The sequence below is a fragment of the Lycorma delicatula genome, chromosome 5 (assembly GCF_047948215.1).
Source record: "Lycorma delicatula isolate Av1 chromosome 5, ASM4794821v1, whole genome shotgun sequence".
Classification (NCBI taxonomy): domain Eukaryota; kingdom Metazoa; phylum Arthropoda; class Insecta; order Hemiptera; family Fulgoridae; genus Lycorma; species Lycorma delicatula.
Window position 1 is genome coordinate 51,086,963 of NC_134459.1, and position 27,860 is coordinate 51,114,822.

The 27,860-nt window shown below is 28.3% G+C and overlaps 1 protein-coding gene across 3 annotated transcripts in view; it reads left to right on the top strand.

Moving 5' to 3' along the window:
• The window catches only part of Bruce (BIR repeat containing ubiquitin-conjugating enzyme), a 265,772-nt gene that overhangs the window by 169,326 nt on the left and 68,586 nt on the right, over nucleotides 1-27,860 (top strand). For all 3 annotated transcript variants that reach the window (XM_075366104.1, XM_075366105.1, XM_075366106.1), the window contains 3 exons: nucleotides 2,416-2,709; nucleotides 6,153-6,386; nucleotides 23,943-24,317. In XM_075366104.1, coding sequence (XP_075222219.1) covers nucleotides 2,416-2,709; nucleotides 6,153-6,386; nucleotides 23,943-24,317 — 903 coding nt within the window. The remainder of the gene's footprint in view (nucleotides 1-2,415; nucleotides 2,710-6,152; nucleotides 6,387-23,942; nucleotides 24,318-27,860) is intronic.

The following is a 27,860-nucleotide window of genomic DNA, read 5'->3' on the forward strand; positions in this document are numbered from 1 at the left end:
TGTGTGCATGTAAGTGTGTGTGCACACACACATATGTATGTGAGCACATACACAGACACACATGCACACACACATACACAAAGAGAGATTAAGAGGGGGTGATGATGTGAAGAAGAGGGGAGAGTGAGAGAGAGACTGTGTTTGTCCATAAAACAATAGTGGAGTTTTAAATGTTTATAGCTTTTGAACAAGCATTTGTAGAGAGATGAACAATATGTTAAATGAAGGAGTAACAATCCATGTTTCTTACCTGTTCAGTAGATTTCGATCTGTGCTCGCTTAGTTGTCCTGCAGATGTCAAGACAATATTCAGTCTTTTGCAGTCATACATTGGAAAGTATATCTGGTGTGATAGAAGAAACAGCTTCAGTGATCCTTTTTTTTTTTAAGTGGTCTAGATCTCAAACTTGAATGGAATACACCTTTGTTTTCATATAACCGCAAAAATAAAAATTTGTGGGGACAAGGTCTGGAGATCGTGGGGGTCAGGCAATCTACCCTTCTTGTCTGACCCATAGCTGAAGAAATGCTTTTTATTAAGAAAATTCTGTATGATTGCGGAAAAATGTGAAGGAGCTCTGTCTAATAGGAAAATGGATTTTCCAGTATTTAGGACTTTACATATCCTTCTTACATATATAGGAAGATGTTCCCCGATATTGTTTTTTTAGCAGTAAAGAAAGAGCCAGTAACTCTGTCTCATCCAATAATGTATCACACATTTACTTTTTCACTGTCATGTGATGTTCAATAACAGCATGTGAAGGTTCAGTACTCCATGTACGGACATTATGCCAATGTACTTAACATGAATTATTGCTTCATAATTAAAAATGAAATCGTCATCCTGTTCCTCCTACCTATCCAGAATGTCAATTTTGTACGCAGTGAAATGTCTTTTTAACACATTGTGAACAGTTGTTTTAGGAATGCCCAACTGTCTAGAACACTTTGGCATGGATTTTTTTGAGCTACGTAAAAAACTTGTTCACACTGCTGCAATCGTTTCATCAGAAACTGATGGCCATCTTGGATGTGCTTGCTTCAGTAGGATGCCTGTTTTTTTGAGTTTGTCCTATCGTCGAATGTTATTTTCGTGCAAGGAGATTATACACATGACAGTATTCATGCCTAACATATGTAAATGACTCAAACATATTAAGCTACAACACATATTGAACCTTCCTCCTCTGCATTGCAAACATGATGACTAATGTGCATGTGCTGCTTGTGTGTACTGGAAACACAACGCGCATGCGCTAGCTTCCACACACATAACTTTGAGTATTTTTCTTTCATTTAACATACAGTTCATCTCTCTACAATGCTTTGTTCTGAAGCTATAGCCATTTAAAAACCTCACTATTATTTAGAGCCACCATGTATATATATACATACATCTTTTATTTACTGCATTTCAGAATATGAGTTGATAACAAATTAATTCTTTCTAATTTTAATTGTTTTGTGAAGTAAATAAATAAATATATATATATATATATATATATATATATATATATATATATATATATATATTTCTAAATTTTTTTTTAATCGATCACTTTTCAGTTAAAATAATAATTCTTTTCTGATAACTTTTCCATATAAAAAATACCAATCAGGATGTTTTCCCTGGTAATAATGATCCAATAACCATAACAGAATAACCATGTCACTCTTAATCAATATATTTCAGTGCATTTGTAATGCTGATGTGAAACATTATATTTGGTTATAAAAAACAGCAGATAATTACTTCTCTTCTATTATTTCCTTATAAATCTGGGGTGGTGTGCTTGTTATTCTTGAGAATGAGTATACTGGTAGAGATGTATGACTTATGTCAAGTCATCTTCGTGATCTTCGATCACAGTGTCATCTTTTATCACCTACCAGACAACTATCATAAATATTTTTTTTTGTTCATTGATTGCCTTAGTTATATTTAAATAATTAATTAAGTGAAGTCATGTATTGGTTAGTTTTTATATTTCTAATTTAGTGGATTTATATAAACCATGCTTGTTTTAATTTCAATAGATCAGTTAAAGTGATTGGCAGTTTTGATTAATTCGTAAGAGTTTCTAGAAAGGTTTACTTACAGATTTGAGAGAAAGAAATGAAAAACAATTTAAGAAATTCTAATGCATATCAAGAATTTTAATAATTTTATGAGCTGATATCAACTAATAAATTCAACTGCTTCTTGTTAGAATATTGTATATACTTTTCAAATGTATTAGAAATCATGAGGATCTAATTTTATATTAATTTATTAAGGAGACTTCTTTAACTCTGTGTACTCTATATCACATTATATTTTCTTCTGTGACTTATCTTTCTGTAGATTTTCTTATTCTTTGAGAAATTGCTAATAAATTTGAAAAGATAAATGTTTTTCTTTTTATGTTCTAGGTGTGCTAGTAGAGGGTTATATGCTAAACAGCGAAGGTGTTAAAGGACGTGGTGTGTCAGATGTTATTAATAATTCAAATGGCAGTATGTCATTTTCAACTTCTACATTCCTGCCAAGTCCATCATGGGAACATTTATTGATAGTTTTATTACGATTAGTTACTAATATTGTACAAACTCCTCTTCATCGTCCTGATAACAATTCTTACACATTGCCTGTATCACAGACTGATGAACATAAAGCTGCACATAATACACCAGAAGCTGTAAAACTTCCGTGTGTTGCTGATATCGGTTAGTATATATTTTTACTTTTTTTATGTTGGTTTGTTATAGAATTTTTTATATTTATGCATGAGAATTGTAGCATGATAATTGTTTTATCAATATTATTTTATTTTGAAAGTATATGTATTCATATACAGATTAATTTTCATATGCAAAATTAATTTTAACGTTATACGAGTAAGTTAATCTGTAAATTTTGTTATCAAAAATTATAGAGAATTTAATTCTGAGGAAGTTGGTATAATGAAATCTATGAAAAAAATTGTAAAAATTAAAATCACCTGTTTTTAGTAAGTAAATTTAGACTTTTGAAAAATTAAAATACCTTTAATTTACTTTAAAAAGAAATATTCACTTGTTTGTATTAATTTACAAAAATGTTAAAAAATTTCACCATTTACATCCAAGCTCTTTTCAACTCATTCCTTACATTTTCTCTGGCCAACCTAATGATTTCTTCGCGTTCCTTGATGAAATTAGCACCATTGAGAATGCGAGTGATCAGTTCATCATGTATGTCTTATATTTGCTTGTACATATTGCATTTCATCCATCCCCTAAATGGTAATTTAAGGTAGTAAGGTCTGGTGATCTACATGACCAATTTACTGACCGTCTATACACCAAATTCCACTTAACAGTAAATTTTTCTTCTAAGAATTATCTTATTTCATTTAAAATATGTTGTGATCCATCACGTTGATTTTTACATTTCCGTTATTTTTGTCATCATTGTAAGAAATTCATTGTATAAAAATGTCAGACAATTTCTCCCCTTGACGTGTTCTAGTATGAAAGGGCCTGTTAATTGGTTGACGATCATACCGCACCAAATGTTCACTGAAAATCGTTGCTGAAAATTTGATTCAAATACAGTGTTTGGATTTTCTTCAGACCACAGATATGAATTCCGTCTGTTGTGTATACCATTATGGGTGAAAGTAGCTTTGTCCAAAAATAGTATGAACTGAATTAAGTGGTAATTAAATTGATAGATTCACAATATAAAACTAAACAAAAAAATAATTTTAAAAATGCAACCATGTTAACTAATAATAACACTATATTCATCTGGTGGATGGTCACCAAGCTGGATGTGTTAAACTTTTTGAATATAATTTGGATGCAGTCTGTGAGGATGGAATGTCCTCCGTACTAAGCTGTTTGGAGGACCTTTCATCACTATATACCAGTTGATGTTCAGAGGAAAATGAGTGCTGAAAGTGCAGCACCGTTCCTACAAAGATTAAAGATTGAAAAAAAAATACTTTATGGTTTGGTACTATTTGTCCAGGATGTTTACATCAATATTATTCCACTGCAGCTGGAGCACTTGCATGCAAAAGCCATACACAAAAATCATATCAACAAATTCTGCACATAGACAGCATTTTTCAAAATGAACAGATTTTAAAACTGGGAATTTCACCTTTTTAAATTTAGATTCAACTGGTAAAATGTAGGTATAGTTTATACCTACTCAGTTAACACAAAAACACTATATACAACTTTGTTGTTATAAAATTGTCACAATTTTATAACAGCAATGAGTATTATTCAAATTAATTTTGAAGCATACAGTTAATGTTGCAAATGTAATTTTTCAAAGGTCTAAAATTTATTGTACTAAAATCAGAACTGTTTTCAGTTTTTACAAATTCTTAACATTTTTCTGTTATGCATTGTTTTCAATAATAAAAGTTGACTTTTTTGTTTTTCATAGACTATTACATCAATTTTCTTAGAATTAAATTTTCTACAAGTTTTGATAATAATTATGCATTTATTAATTATGTCATTTAACAAAATTACTGTACTTCAAACATAAAAAAAAAGTGTTTTCGTCATGGAATTTTTCTATTTTACATTGGATATCATGAAAATAACAGGAAATAAGTTCTGGGAGCTGCTTTATTTAATTTTCCAGGCCATAAGAAACCATCAAATTTACCCCTTATATAATGCCTTAGAAATTTCAGTATGATGTTTGACTTTATTTCACCAGAGAAACTGAAATCCAAGCAAATGTTTTTGCAAGCTATAATCCAATAACAAAGCATTTTCAAAAATAGTTTGTGTAAACGTTTTTCCTTATTTCAAGCTTTAGATTCAGTTCACAAATTATTTCCATTTCCTACTGAATTACCACCCTGTATTTTTATAATTCTGAAAGCCTAATTTTTTTAATCATACTGTGATGTCATGTGGTGTGTTGTTCACTTCAAACTCTTTTTGGTATTTTTACTATTGTAAGGTTCTGGCCCCACGTTGGGCACCAATTTGTCTGGTTCCTGTTCGGTGTCCGAACAGGAACCAGAAGCTTACAACATTTGAGGCGATAATGTTTCTTGTTTTTATTTTTAAAATAAGTAATCATACATCTAGTCTTTATAAACCTTCTTTCTTTATTGTATCGCTTAATCAGCTAGGTCTATTTTCTCTGCCGAAGTGTTCGTAATAATTTTCCTGTATAGGATTGATTAGATTCAATTTTCACTTTATTTTATGCCCTTCCTTCTAATTTTATTGACTAATTGGATTCATTTTTGAATTCAACTTCCCAGAAGCATATCATTTACACCCAAACACTCTCATAAGAGTGTGTATAAAAGATTGATTGCTACAGTAGCTTATTCCCATTGTACCACTGTCTTGTATTATTTTTATTGCAATTATCCTCCAGTTCATATCTATTAAATATTCTCTTAAAAAGATTTTTTTTTTAATGTGGAATAATTTTAGGTTTAACATAAATACCTATAATATAAGTAAGCATATTTTTTGTTGAATAGTTGTTTTTTGTTGAACTGTGTTTTTATTAAATAATAATATTCAAATCAGTGAATTCAGTTATGCTATGAAATACTAATAATCTAGGAATAACTCTTATCTCATTTCATTCTGTATTTACAATGAATTTAGGTGTTTTTTGGTTTTTGGTGATACCTTCATCATCACCTCTTTTCTTTATAATAATTTTTAAAATTTTCTGTTAGAAAAATTAAAATAAAATCTAAAAACACTTTATAGAGTGTATCATATTTATTATAGAGTGTATCAGCATGATAAGCTCTAGTGTCATCTCGGTGCTATATAAAAAAAAAAAATTTATGTTAGCAGAGAAGATATAACAGAGCTTTTTGTACTGGTTGTGAAAAGATACTGATAATAAAACTCAGTTATATTGGAGAGTTTCCAAAGTAATATGGATTTAAAATATCTTATTACTTTTTTCTCAGACACTTAATTTTAAAGATTTAATTTTTTAAAAGAACTGATACTGTAGATATCTCTGAACACATTATTCATTGGAAAGCTAAGAAGGAATTGGTAGGGTAAAATATCTTTTCTATACTTTTCTGTTTAAGCCATTAATTTGTTATTTAATTATTTTTTTGTGAATGTAGCATTAGGTAAACTTAATATGTCCTTTGTTTTTGTTAATTTAGTGTTACAACATGAACTGACTATGTCCCAGTTACTGGGTGCGCTTGGAGGCTGTGTTAGATCAACTTTTTCAGTCCACCACACATCAGGGGTACATGAACCTTCTACTTGCTGTGATGTTCCAAGTGACCCTTCGTCTGTTGGTGATGCTCTGTTTCTGTTACTTGCTACATTAGCAAGGAAAGCAACGCATCCTAAACTAATATTAAGGCCATTGTTTACTTATTTATCATCAAGTAAGTACTACTTTATTTCCACATTTTAATTAGTTAAAATAAAAAGTTAAGTTTCTCATTGATCGTACTGATAAAATTTGGTTAATGATTGATAAAAAGATAGGGAATAACAATCTAAATAAATGGAAACATCTTTTCAAAAGATGTTTTTAAATGTTTTGTAGTAGATTGCAGACTGGATAACTCTACATAACACCACATTCTACTTGCTTGTGAGTATTATGCAAGGTTGCATATGTTATTCAAAATACTACACATTATTGATGGTGTTTTGGATGATGATGGGGCTGAAATTTATAAACTGTGTTTATAATTTATTAAGTCAGTTGGATTTTTATAGAAATTCAGTCATTTTCAGTTTTTTTTAGGTTGTAGCCTTTTAACACTATTCTTAATTACTTGCATTATATGTTTAAATATATTTATATAAATATACCCAAGAGGAAAAGTTCACAAAATTTTGGCCTAAATTTTCATAAATTTAAATACTACACTGACAGCAATGATGATTTTGTTAAATGCTCAATCTTTGGATGCTGATCATCAATGTGTCGCCAGAATCTCTCTATTAGTCACAGTTTTTTTTTTACTGTATTTTTTCAGCAAATATAAAAATGAATTTGATTCGCCTAGTATACATTATATTTTTAACACACTTCAAAAAGAGAGATGTGGTTATCAATTTGACAATAATATTTTTAATGTAAACTGATTTTGTTCATTTTTTATTAATTGAAAGAGTATACTTTTGGAATGGTCCCATATAAATTTTAAGCAAAATCAATAATAATCTTAGGAAAAATACAAAAAAAAGAAGATTTTTTAGTGGATGTTATGCAATATTTCCAATATTAAGTTAGTAAACCGATTATGATAATTTTTTTTAATTGAAAGAGTTACTTTTGGAATAGTCCCGTATTAATTTAACCAAATCTGATGATAATCTTAGGAAAAACTGAATAGCACAACACCCTTAACCACTGACCACTCGCACCAGTACAGTGTTGCTCTGTTCCCTATATGACTAGGGTATTAATAACGGTCTATATTATCGCTTAGTCTCCATGGAAATATTCATGGCATTTCTTTCTCTATTTTTCTTCCTTAAACAATCATTCACTTTTCCCTCCTTGGCTACTTTCCTCTAAACACCATATAAATATTAAACTTACATTTAATATTTATATAAAATGCTGAAAAAGTGTATTATCCCTAATTGCAGTATATAATATAAATATTTATATTTTTATTATGCAAAAATCTAATTTCGCAATATTATTAAAATAAATTGTATACAACAAGCTCCTAACCGACATCAATCTGTATGAAGCAGGTTAAATATTATAATTTTGCAGTAAATAATATTCTATAGTTATTATAAGCACTTTTTTTTAACCGTGTACTCGCAAACTTGTCCAAATGTCTGCTTCCAATAATGAAACCTATAAGTTAGATAGATTATGCAACCTTATCATTTCTGTCACATCTTTCTCATCATACGGTCTATTTAATAACTTATTTGTGTCAAATCAGAAGGCGATACCCTCTAAAAGTTTTAACTCACTACGAGCGATCTAAATCTGCCCATTGGCAAAATCTTTCTTGCCAAGTTCTATCACTGCCCTGTCAAGAGTTGTAACCTGCAGTTCATGAACAGTTACAACCCAGCTTAATATTAGAGGTACCATTCTGTGCTCGGTATCTCTGTATCCCTTTGTCGCTTGGAATGTTGTACAAACTGTGAAATGGCTATGCAACCATCACCATCTTTCATTATAAGACCATTAATCTCATCATCAAATTTTATGGGTACAGCTTGTGGTTACTCTTTTTCCTTGAATATCAAGCTGAGGTGGTGAGAATGTTGCTTTTGCGTTTCGTTTGACAAATGCTTGTATATTAAACTGACATGATGAGCATGATTATCTAGACTTTAATTTAATAACATTTAAAGTTAATGTCATTAATATTATTCTTTATTTTGTTAGTCTTTATTATCTCATTTAACATGACGTTTCCTAACTCTTGTACTAAATCAGCTGATTCACGACAAATAAATAAGGGATAATATTAGAAACAATATATCTAATTTAATAAATAATAATTACAAAATAAAGAATAAATTCATAAAGGATGATATCAGTAATATAAATTCAAAAGAAACAAAAAAAAATATTAAAACTAAACTAATTAATAATAAAGCACATAGAGTAAAAGCTGATAAAATAGGTACACATATCTTCATGTGTATAGAAAATTATACAGATAAAACTAATCAATTTATAGATGATAATTTTACTAAAATCTAAAATCCCACTAATACAGGTGATTCAAAGAAACGGGAAATTTTGAAAGTTGTGTTGGTAGCCGTGGGTCATTGGTACCACTTGATAAGTGGCGCTAGCTTCTCTAACCTAACCTGCCATTTAGTTGTCATGGATCCTTGGAGTGGTGTGCAACGTGAATTTGCTATCAAAGCGTTTTACAAAAACAATGACAGTGTGGAGGGAGCGCGTAGAGAATTTTGCCGTCATTTTAATCTGGGACGGCACGACCGTGTTCCATCAGCACATGCAATTAAAACATGAATATCTAATTTTGAGGAAACTGGTTCGGCAATGAAAAATAAACCTCCAGGCCGTGAGCGAACCGTCCGTACACCACAGAATGTTCAAGCTTTACACGATGCTATCACACGAAGTACACATCGGTCAATCCGTCGTCTCTCAGAATCTTTACAATTGCATAGTTCAAGTGTTCGAAGAATGTTAGTGAAGAAGGACTTGCAATTCCATCCATACAAGTTGCAGATCGTCCAGGAACTGAAACCGAACGATACAGTTGTGCGAGCACAATTCTGTAATGTAATGCTTCAGAAGATAAATGATAATGAAGAGTTTGTTCATGAACTGTAGATGTCAGACGAAGCGCATTTCCACCTCAGTGGATTTGTTAACAAGCAAAATTTCAGATACTGGGCACAAGAAAATCCCACGCAGCTACACCAGCGTCCGTTGCACAGCCAGAAAGTGACCGTGTGGTGTGCTCTGTCATCTTACGGTGTTATAGGCCCTTATTTTTTTGAGGATGACAACGGTCTTGCAATTATAGTGATGTCGGCTCGTTGTAGCCATGCTTGAAACCTTTGCTGTGGAACAACAAAAGAGATTTCCATCAATTCTTAACACAACCTGGTTTCAACAAGACGGAGCAACGTCACATACTGCACGAATATCGATGGCAGCTGTACGCCAATTGTTTGGACAACGTGTCATTTCATGAAATGGTGACATTAGAGATGGCCTCCCAGATCGCCTGATCTCTCAGCTTGCGATTACTTTTTGTGGGTCACCTTAAAAGGAAAGTTTTTTCCACAGTAGACCTGCTACAACGGAAGAACTGAAGGCAAAGATCCGAGAAGCAATTGCGGAAATTCCAGTTGAGATGTTAAGTCAAACCATGAACAATTTAACGAAGAGACTTCGTGAGTGTTTACGTAGAAGAGGTCACCTGCAAGATGTCATCTTTAAAAAATAAACTAAAATGTATGTAACCTACAATGGCAACATTTGTACAATTACATGAAATAAAATTAATTTTCTAAAAAAAATTTTTCATTGTTATTTAATTTTTTAAATTTCCCGTTTCTTTGAATCGCCCTTTACATATTTAAATAAAATCAAAACTTTAATCAATAAGTCTAAATATGTTATTACAGATGATAAAACAAAAAATAAATAAAAAAATAATTACGTGCCATATAGGAAGGCTTTACCAGAAATACATAAAAATAACACACCGAAAAGGCCATTAATAGAATTTACAAATTCACCAATATTTTTTAAGCAAATTTTTATTAATATATTAAAGGATTCATTTAATAAATAACACTTACAATATAAAAAATTATTATTTCATAGGTATTGTACATAATATTAATGTAAACAATAACACAAAATGCATATGTTTAGATATCTATGTGTATCTAATATAGAGTTAAATAAAATTTTAACTGTCATTAAAAAACATTTGAACAACAATAATGAAATAAACATTATTCATATGAATTAATATGATTAAAAAAATATGTTGTGAATGCAGTTACTTTACTTTCAACAATCAATATTATAAACAACCATTGGGCTTGGCTATGGATGAACCGTTTTGGCAATTTTGGCAGAGATGTATTTGCAGTTTTTAGAAGATACTTGTATCAATAAAATTCTGACTCAACATAATATACTATTGTATAAATGTTATGTTGATGACACATAATTTATATGTAATGAAAATGTTCAAAACGAATCAAATATAATAATATTAAATGAATTTAATAAAATTAATAAATACATAAAATTTACCATGGAAATAGATAATGATAATTGTTTGAACTTTTTAGATATAAAATAGATAACAAAATAAAATTAGAAATTTGTCATAGACACATTAAATAACACAATAATTAATTACTATTCATTTCATCCTTGGTCCCAAAAGATATCCATTTTTAATTCATTTTTATATAGAGATATAAAATTCCTCAAACATGATAAAGTTTCCTTAAATAAAGAAATATAAATAATTAAAAACATTGTTGTTGATAGTGGTTATAATGTCGGTACTGTAAACAAATTATATAATAAAATAAGTAATAAACTTAATTTAAATAATAATACAAAATTATTACCTGACAAAAAAGATAGATTATGGATTGTTATGACTATCAACAAAAAACAAATTGGCCGTGAAATTCAATTTGTTTGTTCTAAGGTAATAAATTTTAATATTAAATCCATAAGATGACAGTCATAAAAAAAAATTAAAGAATATTCTAACAAAATGCAGTGATATCCAAAAAAATTACAATGAAATTGTAAACAGTACGGTAAGAGTCTCGTAAATATCACTTCCATTAAAAAAAAAAAAATTCTGTAATATAAATAAAAATGTTTTTAACAAAATGATACTGATATCAAAAAAAGTAAGACACTACATTTCTATTATCAAAATCTGTTATTAATTTAGAATTAAAAAAAAAAAATACTTTGTTAAATATATGTAATTGACAATAGATATACAGTAATAGATAATAAACAGTATTTAAGCGTTCCATATAATAAAAAAAAAAGAAGAAAAATTTGTTACAAAACTCTTACTGGCTCGATTTCATTTATATATAATACATATCACATTTACAGAAACAATACAGTTCTTATGATTAGTCGTTGTTTAATAAATGAAATTGAACCGGTAAGAGTTTTGTAACAAATTTTTATTTTTTTTTGCTTATTATATGGAATGTTTAAACATTGTTTATTATCTATTATTTTATATCTATTGTCTATTACTTATATTTCACATGTATTTTTTTTTTTTAAGAAAATTCTAAATTAATAACATTTTAATAATAGAAATGTAGTGTTACCTTTTCTGATATCAGTATCGTTTTGTTACAAACAGTTTTATTTATATTGCACAAATTTTTGTTTTTTCAGCAAAGAAATGATATCTGTGAGACTTTTACAGTATAGTTTACAATTTCATTGTGATTTTTTTGGATCATACTGAAAAACACAAAGAATGAAATGGTAAATTCAGATGATTATTTAAATTTGGACACCTGTTTTTAAGCTAGCTTAATTGTAACTTAATTTAGATGATCATGACAACTATTAGTAAAAAAATTTAACATGGGTTTATGCATTACTTAATTTTAATGTTTAATGATGAATGCGTGGATTTGAAAAACACTTTTTATACAAATTGGTACGTTTGCATTGAGCTTGCAGTTAATTTGATTTATTCAGAAAAATTGCATATATAATTTGTATGTATTATTTATTTGGTATTCATGTATATTAAATATATAATCTAAATTTCTCAAAATTAGGTATCTAAATAACTAAAATTTCAAGATTAACAATTTTTTTGCCAACATTTCTAGTATTTAATTTTTATGGAGCACTGATATATTTTTTATCTTGTTTCTATGTGTGTGTTTCTTGTGACCTTTTTTCACACTAGCAGTGTTTTAGTATGCTTATTCATGTATTAAGTATAACTAAAATAATGTAAAATAAAATAAACTTTTAAATACAGTTTTATAATTTTGCTAAATAGTAAAAATATTTTTGTCAATTTTTCTTGAAATTTCAAGTTTTTATAAGTATATGCAAAAAAGGGTTTGTTGTTAGTTAACAGTAGTTTTTAATTTGATGCTTATATCTAAAAATTAAGATTTAAGGGAACTGATAAATATTTTTTTACTTTTTAGGGCAGATATTTTCAAGTCTGTTTAATTTTTTTGGAAAGTACCTGTAGATGTATAAAATTATGAAATATTATTCCATATTATTCTTCAGAACAGTAAACGTATTAATAAATATTATTAACCAGCAATTAATATATTAAAATATAAAATCGCTTGATTCATTTTTTAGATAATCAGTTTTGCATTTTTAGGAAATACACAAAGTAATGTTTTCCTTTCGAGATGCAGTAATTTGTTTTTTAAGATCATACAGCACGTCCAGTATGTAACATAAAGTGTTTGGTGATAATATTGCAGATAAAAAAAGAAAAAAAAAAGGCTAACAATTTTCAGCCTTCTAGTTTAAAATATTAAGGAGTTAGTACATTAAATAAGCTATATTCCAAATTTGTATAGATTTATCTGATGAACAGTAGTAATTGTAAAAATATATGCTGTGTTTTATACACGTAGTATAAAACTGCTCAATCCTTTGACTCTTTCAGCTTGAAAGGATTGTATAGGTTATTCTACTTTCCTTGTTTGTGACTATTGGATCAGAATTAATACTGGGCATTTTTTTCTATAATTCAAATAACTCATAACCAACTTATAAAAAAAGTTTGTATTTTTACTGGTAACCTATGAACTTTCACTGGCTTACTAGAGATCAACTTTATTATTATTGCTCAGCTATAACAAACTAAAGTCATTAATTGTAGATCTTTAAAGAATTATTTGCCAGTCTTATATTTTGTTTACAGTGATATCTCCTTATTCGTGATTTCGTAATTCGCAGTGCAATATTTTGCGATGTCTTTTTTATATTCACGGCTAAAATTTTTCCTATGTGCGTACATTACATTATGTAGTGACATTAAAAATAAAAATTAAAAGATTAAAGGCACAGGTAGAGTATGAATATGAAGAGGTAGAAGATATAATCCCTGGAAAACAGTTAAATGTCAAAACGCTTATCGAAGGCATTAAACTATCCCATGATCATATCTAGTTTTTTATAGATGCTAATCCAGCATCTAAAGCTTAAAGCTTAATTTGTAAGCACAAAATTGAAGATACCATGCAAGAATACACAGAACTTAACGTGGATGTAAAAAAAAGAGTGAGAAAAGGAAAAATTAAACATTTTTGTAAATACAATCCAAAATATTGTAGGTTAGTTTGTAAATTTCCTAGTGTAGTGTAGCGTAGTGTAGTGTAGCTACTTGTATCTATTGTATTAAATCAGTGCTTATAATTAATTTTGCCATCTGTATTTCATCAATAACATCGCCCTAAGTAAGTATACATGATTTTTTTTCATTTTACATAGAACCTAACCATTCTTCCTTAAATGAATATTAGTCCTTTATGGGCGGAAACCGTGAGTATATTTACGCTGGATGGCGGAAACCCATATATGAGTCTCTGAATGTGATTGACTATATGTCTTCATGTAGTTACCTATAAATTCCAAGAGATGGTAAGAGATGTTGTTTCAATCAGTTTGAGACTGGAATTCCTGATACAATGAGATTGGGAACAATTTTACTTCAGTTATCAGATGAGTTTAATGGTCGTGCGTATGTAACAAGATGCTTGCATTATTTTTTTTTTGTTTTTCACTCATTTTTAAGTAATTGTTTTACAAATTGTTCCTACGAAAACTTCCTTTTCAGCTTGCTTCGTTTTAATTCAAACAAAATTTTTAAGATAAAAATTCAGAAGGAAATTAATAAAAATATATTATTATTATAATAAAACCATATTATACTATTCCCTGCCTAGGTGCACTACTTCTTCAAAATTGCTGTTATTATATTACCATCAATATTACTATTGTTATCCAGTGTCTTTTACATGAAAAGAACTCAGTGTCATCACCTATAGTTTACAAATTCTAGTGCGTTAAGTGAGACTTGTGCCGTTTTCGCATAAGCTTTTTCTCATGAGATAATTAAACAGTGTTCCTTAACCAAATTAGTGGCAGAATTCAGCAAAAACACAAGGTATATGTTTTTTTTATGTATGAATGCATGTTTTAAGTTACTTTAAGTAGTTTTTTTAAAAAAAAAGGTTCATGCAAAAACTACGTCTTCCACCCACAGCCATAAAAGATTAGTTTTGTTGTTCTATATTCATGATTTTCTGTATTCACATTATTTTTACAGTCTCTTAACTGATGCGAATTAGTATTTTTTATTGTACCTCTACCTTATGTTTAATGGCTTACTTCTTCAGCTTTAAAACTGTAGATTTTTGTTCTGTTGATAACTTTCCAAAACAATAATATTAAATATTTGTGTTGAACACATGAGATAATATGAGAGATTATTCATCCATAAAATGCTTTCATAATTATCAATCCTTCATATTAATCTTGGAAATATTTGATTATAATCAATCAATTTATTTAAAACAAATTTGATTTTATTATCATGTGCCTTTTATTAGAGCAGAAAAAATGAAGAAAAAACCAAATAAACTGATCCCTTTTGGTTCCTCAGTATATAATAGTTACCAATGATATATACATTATTTATATATATATATATATATATATATATATATATAAATAATGAATTAAAGAGATTTTTCTTTTAAATAATTCCCTCTTTAGCATTACACTTGAAGAGTTAATTTTATGAAAAACCCAGAAAAGTGTTATAAAAAATCAAGGTAAATATTATATTACTTAAAGAAGTTCATACGTGGCTTACGTACAGACCTCAAAATTGACACATTTACCAAACCATTATTGATGTAATAATTAATCTTTTGACATTGAAAATTTAATAGAAAGTATTGCAGTTCAGAATTTAAAAACTAACAGTTTGTTGTAATAAATTTTTATAATGCAAATTACACAATATATCAACCTTTTTTATTACCAATAATTAAATAATTTATTAAAATATAGTCTGTTGGTGAAAAGTGAATTCATAAACATTATATGCGTCGCACAATGTACAGGTAACTTTTATTGACACTATTAAAACTAAATTTTAAACAGACTTAAAAACTGCATTTATTTACTTCAACTTACACATTATTCAACCTCGTATTTCACAAGAAAGCAAAACAAATAGGTAGCCATGCTAGCAAGTTGAGTGACACCTATTTACAATTATTTTTATGGGTATGCAGCATGTAATTAAAGGTTAAAACAAAGGGGCTTAATGAAACTTTGTATTGTGAGTATATTACTCCTGAATCTAGGTGTAGAATCTCTCGTGAATCTTCATATTCTAAAGTGATGTATTCTGGTTAGTGTCATCCACAGCTACTATTGCAGTAGTTAAAAAATTTATTAAATACTCAAATGTAAACTAGAAATGGTGTTACTGTATTATATACCACATAAATATTGATATCAAATTTCTATAAGTTAATTTTAACAGTTTAAAAATCTTAGTTAAAAAATTTATTAAATACTCAAATGTAAACTAGAAATGGTGTTACTGTATTATATACCACATAAATATTGATATCAAATTTCTATAAGTTAATTTTAACAGTTTAAAAATCTTAATTTTCTTAAAGTTTGAATTTTACTTAGTTACTGTTCGAAAAAATAAAGTTAAGTTATATAAAAGCTAGAGAATATGTCTTAACCCATCAGGTTGATTTAGTGGTGAACGCGTCTTCCCAAATCAGCTGATGATTTGGAAGTCAAGAGTTCCAGTGTTCAAGTCCTAGTAAAGTCAGATATTTTTACACGGATTTGAATACTAGATCGTGGATACCAGTGTTCTTTGGTGATTGGGTTTCAATTAACCATACATCTCATACATATCATCCTCTGAAGTATTATCTGAACGGTAATTACCAGAGGCTAAACAGGAAAAAAAAGAAAAGAGAAAATGTGTTAAATTATAAAACCAAATGCTTGTAGGCAAAAGTTAATTTCCACATCGTAATTTAATTAATAAAAGAAAGTATGTTACCCTATTGTGATAATGATGATTGATGGTGGTTAATGTATGTAATAAATATACATAAAAATTTGTGGATAATAAAAGATGTAATTGCACAAGTGTAATATGCTGTGAAAACTGAAAGTGTGACCATTGGGTTAAAAGTTTTTATTTTGATTAATACAGTAATGTAAGCTATTTCACAGGATAATAAAGTAACTGCCCCAGCATTTGTTGTAATGGATCACACAAAAATAAAGTAATACCTTCGATCACAGCAGCATCACAAAATAAAAATTATAATTAACAATTTATGTTAATTATACATTTTTAAAAATCCAGCAGAGGGTTGAAAAACTTTCCTGGCTTCATCTTTGAGAAATTTGTTTATTAAATATAGCATTGGTTTTTTTAAAATATTAATGGCTTAATTATTTTTACTTAAAATCAAGCGTATCAATTAGGAAATACAAATAGAAAACAATTTTGGATATCAATTTTATGTAATGAATTTGGTAAACAATCTTAGAAATTGGTTTCTACAGAAAGTTCCTAAAAGTTCTGGTAATATTTCACTAGGGTTTGAATACCTATATCGTGGGTACCAGTGTTCTTTGGAGGCAAAACAGGAAAAGAAAGAAAGAAAATTTCACTAAGGGTTATTCAAAAAAGAAATGTAGCAATTTTTATTTTATGTAATAGTTAATAATGCATTGTTTGAGTCCATCAAAAAAGGAAGCATTTTAATTAAATTATCTTCTTTAATATTCTTGTAAAATCTGTTTAATAATATTAAAAGAAAACTAATAAAATTGGAAATCAGTTACCATTTTACCGATTTATCTGTAGGGGCCTGCAAATTAATACACGTAAGATCTTGTGCAAAGAAATATCTTGGTGTAATTTGTTGTTTAATGGTCAAACCAGTTTAGAAATAAAGCAAAATCTAAATGACATTATTTTGAGTACAGCTAAATATCCGTATTGGATCAGGGTTAAAATTTAATGGAAGTTAGAACTGTGTTGACAAATATTTTTTCTGAGTTTCATAAGTTTTTAATAATTAATTTTTTTTTAAATATGTAGCAAAATCTATTTAACAATTAACCATCCCACCTGATTAATTTCAAAATTGAATGTCATCAGTATACTTTGTATAGAAATATTTGAGCCAAATTTTAAGTTTTAATGTCAAGGCAGTCAGCAGATCTTTATCAAAATACAGGCAAACATTCATATAAAATCTACATATGTACACATAAAATCCTTTGGAATTTTCCATGGATTTTTTGAGTTGGAAGAGATCATGAAGCATTGAGATTTGTAAAAACTCCTACCTCAACTTTTGTCTGATCACTATACTTCCCCTTATAGCTTTATCTACTGCACAAGTATACAGGAATCCTGAGAGGTGTTGGTCAAATTTAAGGGTGATTCAGGTCATCAAAATAGACAAAAAATTCATGTGGATAAATGCCTTATATCAGTTCACTTACCCTTACTATTTCGTATTTCTTAAATAAAAATTTGATGATAATGTACCAAAAAACTCAATAAAATAAAAAAGTTGAAAATTTTTCCTTTGAAAATCCCAAAATGGCGCTAATTTAATTTTTTAATCATTAATAACTTAATAATATTAATGAAATTACTTTTCATTAGATAAAATGTTAAGTCTTCTTTTGAATATAAGACCACATTTATTCTAGTTGGTTGATAAACATCTGAAATATGATGGAAATTGTTAAAAGTGGATCATAAAATTTATGCTATCTAGGAATTTTGTATCTGATTTCATGTGTAATTTTTGCAAGCCACCTTAACAATTTCAGCTGTTTTTAAACCGATTTGATCATATAATGTGTCATTATGTTCACAATAAAAGGTTTAACATTTTATATTTAAAACATTCTATAAAATTAATATGTAGTTGCTATTAATAATAATAATAATAATAAAAAAAAAAAACACAATGGGCACCATTTTGTAATTTTCATTGGTGAAATTTTCAAACTTATTTATTTGTAGATGATGTTGCAACATACATATACATCAAAATTCATTAAAATTTCTGAATCCATTCTTAAAATATAAATTTTGATTGAAAAAACACAAAATGGCAGAAGAGAGGTAAAATGGAACAAGATAAGTGCACTTGCCCACATGTTGTGTTTATTTTGATATCCTGAATCAGCCCCTTAAATTTGGTCAACACGCGCGCGCGCGCGCTTTTCTGTCGTAATATTTACCTTACTTCAGTGAAAGTATTGTTACAAGTGTCAATTTTGATAATTAAAATGCTGTTTAGTAAAGAACATAGGTAAGTAAGATTTGTGAGAAAACGTTTTCTTACTTTAGAAAGTATAAAAAGTGTTATTTTAGTAGGACTTTTTAACATAAACCATAGTTTCGCAACTGTGTCGTTTAGCTTGTTTTCAATAATTTTCGTTTATACGTGTCATATAACTCGTTTTAGTCCAATCTTATCGTTAAAAAAAAAAGAAAAAACAAATGCTTATTGTTTGTCAAGATATATGCAGTGAAGACTGTAATAATGTTTTGAAAACGAATGTTATAAGATTAAACTTGTTCCAATCGTGTTTTCCATATGCATTCGTTTCTTAGAATTTTGAATAAACCACTACGTACGTCGCAATATGGCGGACGGATGTGTTGATGCGTGTTTTATCAATTCGTACGATTTCGCCAATTTATATCATTCTGAATGTAAAGCGTTCCTAAAACATGTGTTAGAAGGTATTTACTATGGTTTTTGTAACTTTTTGTGACCAATAGTAAAATTAATTAAAATCAAATTTTAATAAAGATAGTGGTTACTTTGACTCGTCAGCTGCGTAGTTAAGATAGGAAAATTTGTTGGAACTGAATAAAAACCTATAAAAGGAATACGTTGATTTTCCGTGTTCTGTTTATTGTTATTGACTAATCTATATGTTAAACTGATATTACTGAAAATAATTGTACTTTAGCTGAAATGTTACATGTTTGTATTGTGAACGCCTTAAAAATTCTAACCTCAAATGCACGAACTTGAATTGTTTTGTCTATCCCAAAGTGCACGTTTAGGAGCGACACTTCTTAATGAATGATTCGTACTGTAAAACGAAATTATATTTTTCACAAAAGGAATTTCTGTTGTGATCCGATCATTTAATAATATTTATTTCTTTTGTTTGATTATAGACTTTTTAGTTTTCGTCGAGATCGACGTACCAAATACAATGTCGTTCTGCTGTTATTTAATAATAATTATCATCGAAATCGATTTTCTTAAACGATGAACTTGAATAAATCTTTGAAATATTTATAATATGACTATACAGCAATTAGGATGAATTTCATAACTTAGTTATTTACTCGACTAAGAAAGTTTGTATTAAAGAATTACCATTATTCTTTGGTATTTATTTGTACTGTTATAAAATAAATTAAAATCAATTGAGCTCCTGCTTTTAAGATGCATCGTTTCAATCGTTTTATCAATAAAAAAAAGATTCCTGTATATAATCTCCTTACCTTATTTTTATTTTTTATCATGTTAACATGATTAATATTTTTATATTTTCTACTTCTGTACAAAAATTGCCTTGTCATTACCACAGGCATTAAGTATATTTGTTACTCTTATTAAATATTTACACGTTTCATGGTACAAAGTTAGGGTAATAGATATTTGACGATGTCAATAAATAGAAATCTACTGTCATAGCTGATGCAACAGGTTGTCACAACAGTTAACTCTTCTTCTGGCCAACTAGTGCTTAGTGTACTAGAGTTCATGTGTATGTTTCTGAAAAATATACAGGTGTATGCTAATAAAAAAAAATTAAATTGCATAAAAAAAATTCCTGAATTTTTTTAATATTATTTTATAAAAAAATAACTGAATTTTCGTTACAAGCTGAATTTGTTAATAATAGATTTCACAAAATTTAAAGGAATAGAAAGTGCAAAATAATATGATCATAATAAATGTTTTATTTAACTTACTACAAAATAAATTAATATACTATTTAACTTTAAAAAATCTATGTATATAAAACTGAATGTTTAAGTGAATGCTAAGACAATATAAATTCAGTTGTCTTACCTTATGAATATTTCTTGTCTCATACATTATCTTAGAATGTAATTTTTTTATTTATTTCTCCATAATGAAATTATTTTTTTCCCCATTTTTTTAGATTGTGAATTATTTTATTTTATTTGATTTCAGTTTAAATTTAAATAGTTTTACATTCTGGTTCTATGTATTTTTTTTTAACTTAATTTTTCAATTGAAATTCTTATGTTACGTGTCATGCTACAAAAATCATGTATTTTTATTTAGTTATATTGTATTTGTAATTACTTATTATGTTAAATTAGTTCTTTTACTAATCATCCTATTATAACAATATGAACTCATGGGTAGTGCCCAAGGTTTCTTTTGGTACCTGTGTCAAGGTTAAATATGTTGAATAAAACTGTATATGTAATTTTCAATTGACAATAAATAAATATTATTTAGATAAGTAGATATTTCTATTAAATAAATGCAAGAGGTAGACCAGGGGAAGTTGAAAAAAAGGAACAGAGTAATTAAGCTGTTTATTTTAACACCTTAATTACTCTTTCCCTTTTCCATCGTTATTTTATGATGTAGGTTTGATTTCATTTATTCTTTTAGGAATATTGGATGGACAGCATTGGAGCTGGTAGTTACAAGAAAGATTGTCAAAATGTATTCTTTACAAACATCATTAAAAATGGAAAAGATAACTACTATAAAAGCTTATAAAATTCTTCCCTTAATTCATTACTTCTCAGATTGTAACTGAACAAAAATGAACTAATATATTGAAATTATCATTATTTTTCACCTCTGAAAATCTGGGTATTATTCTATTTTTGTTCTCTTTTTTGAAGTTCCCTTACGTAAAATTTCTTGCTTTAACAATAAGCCTTCTAAATTAGTTGTAATTTGGTCCCTATCCCATGAAAAAGATTGGCCAAGTTAAGAGACCAATATTTTTTTAAATATCTTAAAAAAGTATTCCAGATTTTAATACGTTAGAATGCAGCCCCCCCCCAAAAAAAAACAATTTTTTTATAATTTTTGTAATGATAAATTATTTAATAATTTTAGTAAAATAAAATTGCCTTTTTGTGAAATATTCATATTTTTTAATTTTTAAATTGGTATTAGTATAAATATTATATATAATTTATATATTTATATAATTTATTAAAATCGATGCAGAATTTTTGTCTAAAAATGTCCCTCATTTGAAATGGAGTGGAAGGTACTGATATTAATATTTACACTTTGACTCTTTTATTATTTATGTATAGAATTTTTACAGAAAGAAATGTAAATGTTTTAATTCATCTAGTAATGTTTATTTTGAATATAAAATTTATAATTAATTATATTAATATACAATTGATATTGTGATGTTACATTACAGTATAGTATCATTTATGCTTATTATAATATAAATTTTCTATTCCCAATTATTCAAATATTAATATTATTTATTTATTATGTATTATAATATTATTGTTATTATTACTTAGTAATGTGTATCTGTTAACTAAAACTAATATAATTTAGTATAATAACTTTAATCTGGTTTTGATTGTGATAATTTATTATATTTCAATAAAAATTGGGTGAGTATAAATATTATTGTCTTTATATAGTTACTTAATTATTATAACTGTGTGTATGCTATTATTGTTGTAATTATAATACAGATGTGTTAATTTAATTCAGATATAGATTTTATGGCAAAAATATGTAAACAGTCTTCTGTGTTCTTGAAAACATGAATACCATATGTTCTTAAAATCTACAAATAAATAATAATATTCTGATCCAGTTACATAAAATTAATATTTTTTGTTTTGTTTTGTTACGCTCAGATATAAATGAAATATATGTAAAAAAAATACGCTATTTGGAGAATTTTTTTTATTATAACTTGGCCAATTTTTATCACAAGTAATATGTTGCAAACCAAATTAATGAAAAATTAGAAAGATCTCAAGTTTATAAACAGGCATATTATTTTTTTGTTAAGAAGGGTATTTTTAGAGTAAATTGAGAAAATGATATATTAGGCAATAGTGGGGTTTTAAAAGGAGTCAAAAAGGATGGTAGTTGATAAAATGATAATTTATGTCTGTAGTTAAATACTTATTAAACAAGGTCACAGAAAAGTAAAGATACATATTTAATTATATTATTTACCAATTAATAAGTCAAGTAAGTATTTTTTTTTTTTTTGATGGCTTCACTACCATTTTTTAAGGCATTATTATGTCCTTTGCCATAAGCAACAATATTTCGTATAATATAAAATAACTGTTATCTGATTTTTTGAGAAGGTTTCTTGTTCAACCAAATTTAAAATAATAAAATGGACTGTAATAAAAATTTACTAAAAAGTAATTCTTTTCATTTCTTAAAATTGTGTAAGTTAGTGCCAAATTAATGTATTGTAAGTTACTTCTGGTTACCTTTCTTTAAATCTGGTATTTACTTCAAAAAATTGAAATACTTAAAAAAGTGTTAAAGCTGCAAAATCTTGCCACTTGGTTGTTACCTTTTGTAAAAAAAAAAGTCTTCCCACTTTTTAACATTTTTCTTTCAGAAATAGCCGTGTCTACCAGATCCTTTAAACATAACATTTGGACATTCTTTCTATTCAGGATTGTAGAGAAGGGAAAATCTCATTTTGTAAATGTATATTGCTATGCTGTGTTTAAAATTTTATTTTTAGACAGTTTTAAAAATGAAAATATATTGCTCCAATAAAGCCATTCATTTAAGTCTAAAATTTTATTTATTTAACTGTACCTATATTATAAGGGAAGTTTGATTTTTATATTATGCTCGGTTTTGATTAAACTCTTTAATTTGTAGCTAAGAAACTTCTTCATTAGAATTGTTTAATGGTTGGTAGTAATTTCTTATTTTTTTTCGGTATTATTTCAGAATTACATACATTTTCTTATCATTTAACATTTGTTATTACACAACTTATAATGGCTAGAAACTTAATTTTTGTTTTTGTATTTATTACAATTTATTAATTAAAATCTGTTCTATTAGTACTTTGATTTGCCAGAAGAAAAAAATTGTGGTTTGGTCCAATAACTTTCCCAGATTCAGAATTGCTAGAACACAGAATTAATATATTTTAATTACTACAGTAATATGACATATTTAAGTTAAGAAATTTTCTTCCTGTATCTTTTTTTTCTCTCGAATTCTGTGTTAGTTTTTGTGAATAGATTTTTATCTACTTATGCATAATTGGTAATTTCATATTCATTGATGATTTTTAAATTGTTTTTAATTATTACATTGGTCTTTTCCAGATGGCTTATCAGAGCCTCTACAGTGGCTTGTGTTACAAGTATTACAGTCAGAGGATGCATTAAGGGTGCTTGATGATATGGGAGGTGTTAGAGTTATATGTTCAAATCTAGTTGAGTCATCTGGCCATCTTATAAGTTCACAACCTAGCACTGTGTCTGTTGTTATGCAACACCTCAGTCAAATACCAAACTGTGCGCCTCTCACACATGTATCACAACATAAAAAGAATAGCAATAACAGTAATAGTAATAATAATAACAGTAATAGTAATAATAATAACAACAATAACAATAGTAATAGTGGAGGCAGCAGCAGTAGCAGTAGTACAACAAATCTTGAAGTACATGATACTCTCATCAACTTTGCTCCTCTTGGTAAGTTGCATTTAGAAATAAAACATATGTTGGTTGGTTTACTTAATAATTAATGAAATTTAAAATAATTTTTTCTGTTTTATCCATTTGTGGGTTAAATAGGAATGCATCAAGAAATTGATATATTTTAATATATATATATATATATTTGTAACAAAATTGCACTTAACAGTTGACTGTGATATCACTGTTGCAATTGTTGTAATGTGAAGATTCCATTGAGAAATTTGCTTATGTTAGAAAAATAAAAGTGTATTAGTGACATATCTAGTTGTCAGGATTGCTCTATAAATTGGCAAGGATTTTTGTTAACTTGATGTCAAGTTAGCATGTTCTTAATTTGTTTAAAAATTAGTTGATACAAAAAATAAATAACCAAAAAATGGCATTCTTTATCAATGAATAAAATATAGCTTATTTTCTGAGTTAAATATTGATGCAATCTAACCGTTGGCACTATCTAGATATGTCATTTTCTCAAGCAGGCTCCTCCTCTAAAAAAAATAAAAATTACAATGATTAAAAAGTTGTGTGCTTCATTTTTGTCTTAAGTGGTAAATTACTGGGCAAGTTAAATTTTACTCATATGTTGTAACTTAGGATAATGTAAACAGTAATCACCTTCATGTGATTTTAGTGGCTCATAAATTTGTGTAAAGAATTAGTTATTATAAGAGGCTCCATTATCTAGATATTTTGTTGACGATGTCAATTTATTTAATAAATTTGGTATATTAAGTATGTTTTATAGTTAAAAAGAGTAATCAATTTTGCCAGTTATAATGATAACTGTAATCTAACTTTATTTTTAATCTGGCAGCTAGATATCAAGTTAGTAAACTATTAATTAAAAAAAATTTCAACTATGTTAAAAAATAAGAATTTTTTATTACACACACACACACACACACACACACACACACAGACACACACACACACACACACAGACACACACAGACACACACAGACACACACAGAGACACACACAGAGACACACACAGACACACACACAGAGACACACACAGAGACACACACAGAGACACACACAGACACACACACAGACACACACACACAGACACACACACACAGACACACACACAGACACACACACACAGACACACACACAGCCACACACACACACACACACACAGACACACACACACACACACACAGACACACACACAGACACACACACAGACACACACACACACAGACACACACACACACACACAGACACACACACACACAGACACACACACACACACAGACACACAGACACACAGACACACAGACACAGACACACAGACACAGACACAGATATATATATATATACACAGTATGTTATTTTAATCGCCTGGGGCGATTAAAATAACTGTGCACAATCCAAAAAATAATCTAAACAAAACTTAACTTTTATTGGAGGTGGACATCGCATGGTCACCTTGAACTTGACTGACCTTATTTCAAGAAGGTTAACACAGTTTATTCAAATGGAATGACCTATTTTTGACCCCACCAATGAAAAGAGCAGAAAATTTTGTATTGGAATATGTGGTTACACATATTACCTTAGAAATTTTTGAAGGTCATGCGGGTTAACCGTTAGAGATAGTATTATAAGGGTGCTGGATTCTTTTTGCACATATTGCTATCTGGTACTGTCCTGTATTAACACTCTTTTTTCCATTTTTCGCCCCCCCCCCCAAAAGAAATCTTATCTCTGATGGTTAGTTATATGACCTTCAAAAAAGTTCCAAGGTAATATGTGTGACCACAAATTCCAATGTAAAGTTTTGTGCACCTTTCATTGCTGGAATCAAAAATAGGCCATACCATTTGAAAAAATTGTGTTAACTTCGAAATTATCATGAAATCACAATGAAGTGTCTCCCTCCATTCTGAGTAACTTTTGTTTAGGCAATTTTTTTGTATCGTGTGTTGTTTATGAGAAAATCACAATTAAAATGAAACACTGTATATATTTAACAATTTCTAACAACTTATTTTACAAATTTTCAATGTAGTCTGTGCCAGTTTGATAATACCTATTTGTTGTTAGGTCCTATGATCAGTAATTAATACGATCTACTAATTAAGACTGGACATTTTGATTGTTTCTCATTTGGTACCTAATATGTAGATGTAATGCCAGCCTTCGTGGAGCGAGTGGTAGCATCTCGGCCTTTCATCCGGAGGTCCTGGGTTTGAGTCCTGGTTAGGCACAGCATTTTTTATACGCTACTTTTCCATATTCTACACACAAGTGTCAAGCTTTTTTGGTGATATTATCAAGAAAAAAAAATTATATTTATGTAAAGAAAACCCTTTTTATAATTTTATTGATTGAATTGATGAATTCAAAATACAGGTAGATACTATTGTTATCTACCTACATGAATCCAGTTTAAACATGATAATTGAAATTAACTAAATATCGTTAATAAATAATTCTGGTAAACCTAAATCTTAAATAGCCTGTTACCTGCCATCACAGATATAATTGAATAATAGTTTATGTAGTTCAGTTGGCTGTTTTCCCACACTACACAACTCTTAGGGATGGAAAGATAGCTCCTTTAAGAAACCTATATTTGTGTTGAATGGTTCTTTAATTTCAGGAGGGAAAGGACATTTTTTTGCGCTATGTATTTTAGATGATTTATGCAGGATCATTGACAAGTACTGTTGTTTCTGGATAAAAATACCATGTATTCTCTTATGGAATTTTGACAGGTTGGGTTTTCACCCTCTGAATGGACTTGAAATTATCCTTTGGATGAGGTTGGTTTCTGTTGTGGTTCCTCTGTCAATAAATGTTTTACCATAATTTCCATTTTTGAATATATAATATCTTTCCTCATTTTGAGTTGTGTTCATGTAGTCTAGATACTACTGGGCCCATGATGACGATCTCAGGACTTGCCCTATGCCTTTTATTTTTGTATGATGTGCAGGTAAAAGTTTGATGACTGATCTGGAGACGTTTTTATTTACTGTCTAGTGGCTGCTCAATAAGCTTATTGTGAATATGTCAATCTAGTAAAGCTTGGCCTTTTAGTAGTGATATTAGTAGGGGTTGAGGTAGACCTAAAATACAAAATATAAATAATCAACTGTTGATATGAAAATTACAACTAAATTATAATAATTAGGTGTAATAACCTCCAGATAATTCTATTGTTTATCCTAATCAAACAGAACAATTAAGCATTTTAGGTTTACTTTAGAGCAGCTTGAATCAAACATTACCCATTTTCAAGACAGATTTATTAAAATTTAAGAAACTGTAAATTATGTATAACATTACGGATGACTGTTGGAAGGAAAAATAAAGGAGTCAAATTATTTAAATTGAATAATTCTACAAGGAAATATATTACTTTGTATTCTTGTTGAATATCATATATCAGGTGTATTATTGTTGATGACATGAACACTGATCAGTTTTGTTCACATCAACGTATATTTTATTTTTATTTGTGATTTATCTGTTATTATTTTGACTGTTATAAATAAAAATTGATGATAAAACTGGAAATTAAA